Below are 4,428 nucleotides of genomic sequence, written 5' to 3' on the forward strand. Positions count from 1 at the left end.
CCGCATTCATTCTATTGTTCACGTCTCGATCAATGCTACCGTCACTTTGGAAGAGCGAACCGAGGTACCGGAAATTGGAGCAGACAGGTAGAGTTACGCCATCCAAAGAGATATCAGAGAAACTGGAGGGGCCACCGAAGTCACAGAACAGATGTTCTGTCTTCGTTCGGCTGATCCTCAGGCCAACACTCTAATATATTGTGCGTACGAAAAGCGGTTTTGCAATCTTTGGGGATTTACGTCAAATTATTGTGAATATCGATATTTCTTTTTGTCCAATGTCTACAACCCTATAATTAAGTCTGCACTAGCGCACTCTCTCTGCAAGTAACAACACTGACATCATAAGGTTTGTGTTACCATTACTCAGACAAATATATTTTCTACAAGCCTGGTAGGTTCATTCTTTTCACAGAATTTTCAGACCCTACCCTTCGAGATCAGGTAAAGCATGCGACAATGCGACAGGTCCATATTGTGGCAATCAGCACGAGGACGCCCCGCTACCCGGTGCGGGGCGTCCCCGCTCCTCATACCGCGATTGCCATGTCGACCTGCCATAAATTATAATTAACCGACTTCTTTTAATAATTTATTTATTCATAAATCTTTACGTTGACCAATGACACCATCGACAAAAAAAATCTATCTTTATTATTTATATGTTAATGAAATTAAAAACAAATCATCTTCGAAATAATTTTATTGAATAAAATGTAATAAATAAAATATCAGATGTGATTCAGAAGTAACCATAAAACAACAATATTATGCAGTTCATGAGAAGATGTTGATTCATCACAGGCCAGTGATGATTTACGTCTTAGTGTTGGTAGTGGAAGTCTTGTCTGGCTCCTCCTCCTCCTCCTCCTCGGAGTCCTCCTCCTCCTCCTCGCTGTCGTCGTCGTCGTCGTCGTCGGACTCCGAGTACGAGTAGTCTGCGCCTTCCATTCCGCCGTCGGCGTTGTATCCTGTTCATAGAGATAGTATATGAACAATGCGCTTGTGTGGGTGATGATCATTGATCAATCAATATTGATGGACTGGTGAAATAGGATTATGCATACAAATGTTTGATGGCTAGTTGTATAGTGTGTACCTGCGTGGCTGTAGTCTCCGGCGTCGTCGTCGTCGTCGCCGGGCTGCGCCGCGCCCTGGCGCCCGTAGCGGTGCGAGCGAGCTGAGGAGCAGGTTGCCAGTTACTAACAATATGATATCGTCATGCTGTCTATATCTTTTGTGCTTCATTCATCATTGCTTTTTATTAGGCATGTTTGTCGTGAAGCGCAAACCTATCGCTTATAGGGGATTATGTAGTCTACTAGTCGCTTGTAAGGGAGCTTGTATGAAATACATAGATGTGACGTAATAAACACTTGACCACACGTTATTTTTAGTTAAATCAACAGTTTAAAATATAGTGAGCGAACTTTAAGCTAGCAGCAGATATAGATTTTACGAATTTTGAAAGATGCTCTATTTAATAATAATTAATCCTACTAATATTATAAACGCGAAAGTTTGTGGGTATGTATGGATGGATGTTTGTTACTCTTTCACACAAAAAACTACTGGACGGATTTGGCAGAAGTTTGGAATGAAAATAGGTTTTACCCTGGATTAACACATAGGCTACTTTTTATCCTGGAAAACCAATGAGTTCCCACGGGATTTTTAAAAACCTATATACCTATAACCACGGGAACGACGTCGCGGACATCAGCTGGTAAGAAATAATATTTTTGTCAGGCAATATTTAAGAAAAGGAACGCAGAGCTGGTTCTCACTGGACATGCTGAGGTCTGCGGTCTGGTGCGTGGCGTAGCCGCAGCGCGGGCAGGGCGGCGCGCCGCGCGAGCCGCGCGCGCCCTTGCGGCGCACGTGCTCCTCGCAGAAGCACGTCTTGCAGCGCAGGCACGAGTACTGGCCCAGCCGGTTGCACGACTGACCTGTAACCAGCAGCATTCTTCACTCAAGCTCCTTTCATTCACTTGATCAAGACATTGATTTAACGTCTTTTTTGAAACTTTTTACAGACGTAAATGTAGACGGCTCTACCGCCAGAGGAAAACATTACCATAGTGACATAAGATAGCAATTTCTTATTTCGTTCGTCTGATGCCTATTTTGTTTATTATAGAGTTGAACCTAAGAGATTTTTTTTATCAATTTGAGTTTGAAGTATTGATGGATGCTACTCACACTTGTAGGTCTCGGACTCCAGCACCTGGCAGGAGGCCTGGTGCTCGAACTGGTCGTCCTCGCACAGGAAGCCCTGGCAGAAGCAGCAGCGGAACACGCGGCCGCCGTGCTCCCATACTCCTGTCAACATGACAACAGCCTAATGTTATTATGGTATTCCTTATTCTCTGTGGAACTGGGGCTTACAGGCTTTTAAATTATTACATAATACAGTCAATTCTGATATCATTCTCCAACACTGAATTTAAAGTAACTACTTCTTTTTATTTTTAATATTGCTAGAAATTAAAACGGACAAAAATGAACTTTAACAACTCAAAATTTGAGTGCTAGTCTACTTTAAACATTATAACTAAGACTGGCACCTGAAGCCACAATGTGTGAAAGTATTTAATTTAAAATCAATTTGTGTGTTTTTTTTCTTATTACATTGATAAAAAAAAGATGTGAATACCCTATTTAGTTGCCATTAGAACCAGTATCAATATAACGCTTGCGGAGTCAACGGTTTGAAGAATGGCAATATAATGTAAACAACAAATGGTAAGGTAAATAAGAAGACCTCGTTCACACTCGAGACAGACGGCGTCGGCCAGCGGGCACGTGCAGGCGTGCGACTGCAGGCACTTGCGGCCGTGGCACACCCACGCCTCGCAGAAGTCGCAGATCGCGCCCTGCAACAAAACACACCATTTGTCTCATATACTACATATAAAATGAATAAATAGTTAGTGCCATAGATTCTTTTATCTCTACTATCTGACACACAATTCTTTGAGTTCATAGAAGTTTTTTATGAATTCATTTCCGCAATCAGCAAGGTTGTCACAATAGTTTTAAACAAATTCTTCAAGTCCTCATATCTCCCATGGCTATCATTGTATAAGGCTCATTAACTGTTTGATTTTCAGTGGATTTGCCAACCTCATTCAGATCACAACTAGTGTCATTTCAGATTTTTTTTAATTACTTATTTTAACCTCCAATTAGTTGTCTCAATCAATTCTACTAGTTGTCACCGCAGTCACAGATGTCAAACAAAAGAATGGCATGTGAATATGCTACACACCACCATGCCAAGTCCAGTGGTGAAGACGCCGGGGTGGCGCACCACACAGTCTCCCGACTTGAGCATGCACTTGATCTTGCCGCACTGCGCACACGCGGGCAGGCGCTGCACCGCCGAGCAGAAGTAGCAGAATGCACGGCTCTTCTGCTTCCTGCACAAACACTCAAACTTATACATCACCTAATATAATCATTGACTTTCAGCCAGCAGTGGTCTGGTTGCTTTCAGGTTTGATGTTTGTTACCTTGTACCACTTCTCAACAAATATAAAACTTATCCAGAATGACAATGGTACTTGGTAATAGATGAATAGAGATAGCTGTCTTAAAAGTAAAACTATTTATGCGAAACAGTCCTATTGCTTACAGAGCCATCTATATCAGCACTTCAGGAAGAGGAGCGAATGAGGTGTATAATGAGACTACAGAATAAATATTATAAGATACTATGCTATCATATTTAAATAATTCCATGCGAGCATATGCGCTGTGGTATGCTGCCTTAGCTCAACTGGCACACCCTTCTGAATAAAAACCGGCATAGATGCCCACATATTACTTATATAGGTTAGTTGCCTTCTTTGCGTCGTCAATGCCCATCCGAAGACGTCGCAGTGTAGCCCTAGCAGAATAAACAATATCTCTTGCACCGGAGCGGTATATTTACTTGAGGCACTTGTCGCACTCCATGGGAAGGTTGCACGGATGCTGCGCTATATCGACGTGTTCTCTCGCATTGCGGATTTCTTTTTGACGCAGCTTTTGTTTTTCGGCTTTCTTACGTTGACCTGTTTTTTTCTTGGGCATCTTGGGTTATCCAAGTTCTAAATCTATTATATGTTTATCAAAAGACGATTTAAAAACTTTAAAATTCAGCAACCACGGACCAGCTGACTTCACATCACCTTCACATTAGAAAATATGCCTAATGCCTATGCCAAAATGGAATGTCAATGTAAGTGTCACTACAATTTTTTTTTTTCTCTCGTCTGTCTTTACAAAGATTAGCCAATGTCAAGTTTACAGTTATTTTTTTGTAACTAGTTAAACTATACAAGTATGGACCCCGTCTGTGCCAACCATGTGCCAGCGCTCGCCGACATACGCACGGCATCCCCTTATAGTAGGTAGTAACAGACGATCGAACTGAACCACGAC

The 4,428-nt window shown here is 42.0% G+C and overlaps 1 protein-coding gene across 1 annotated transcript; it reads right to left on the reverse strand.

Moving 5' to 3' along the window:
* Window positions 1-685: 685 nt before the first annotated feature.
* Window positions 686-4,205, reverse strand: LOC123876486 (zinc finger protein 330 homolog). The gene is made up of 7 exons (XM_045922779.1): window positions 3,938-4,205; window positions 3,272-3,422; window positions 2,765-2,876; window positions 2,203-2,322; window positions 1,788-1,949; window positions 1,100-1,180; window positions 686-971 (listed from the first exon to the last, which is right to left on the reverse strand). The coding sequence occupies exons 1-7, from the start codon at window positions 4,075-4,077 to the stop codon at window positions 817-819; spliced, it is 921 nt and encodes a 306-aa protein (XP_045778735.1). The 5' UTR covers window positions 4,078-4,205; the 3' UTR covers window positions 686-816.
* Between the last annotated feature and the right edge of the window lie 223 nt (window positions 4,206-4,428).

This window comes from Maniola jurtina, chromosome 21 (genome assembly GCF_905333055.1).
Source record: "Maniola jurtina chromosome 21, ilManJurt1.1, whole genome shotgun sequence".
In the NCBI taxonomy this organism is placed as follows: domain Eukaryota; kingdom Metazoa; phylum Arthropoda; class Insecta; order Lepidoptera; family Nymphalidae; genus Maniola; species Maniola jurtina.

Excerpts from the sequence above, each read along its gene's own strand:
- LOC123876486 (XM_045922779.1), bottom strand. The coding sequence starts at position 4,077 with ATGCCCAAGAAAAAAACAGGTCAACGTAAGAAAGCCGAAAAACAAAAG. Across the intron at positions 2,877-3,271 it reads CCACTGGACTTGGCATGGTG|GGCGCGATCTGCGACTTCTG; the intron begins GTGTGTAGCATA and ends GTTTTGTTGCAG. Across the intron at positions 1,950-2,202 it reads GGAGTCCGAGACCTACAAGT|GTCAGTCGTGCAACCGGCTG; the intron begins GTGAGTAGCATC and ends TGCTGGTTACAG.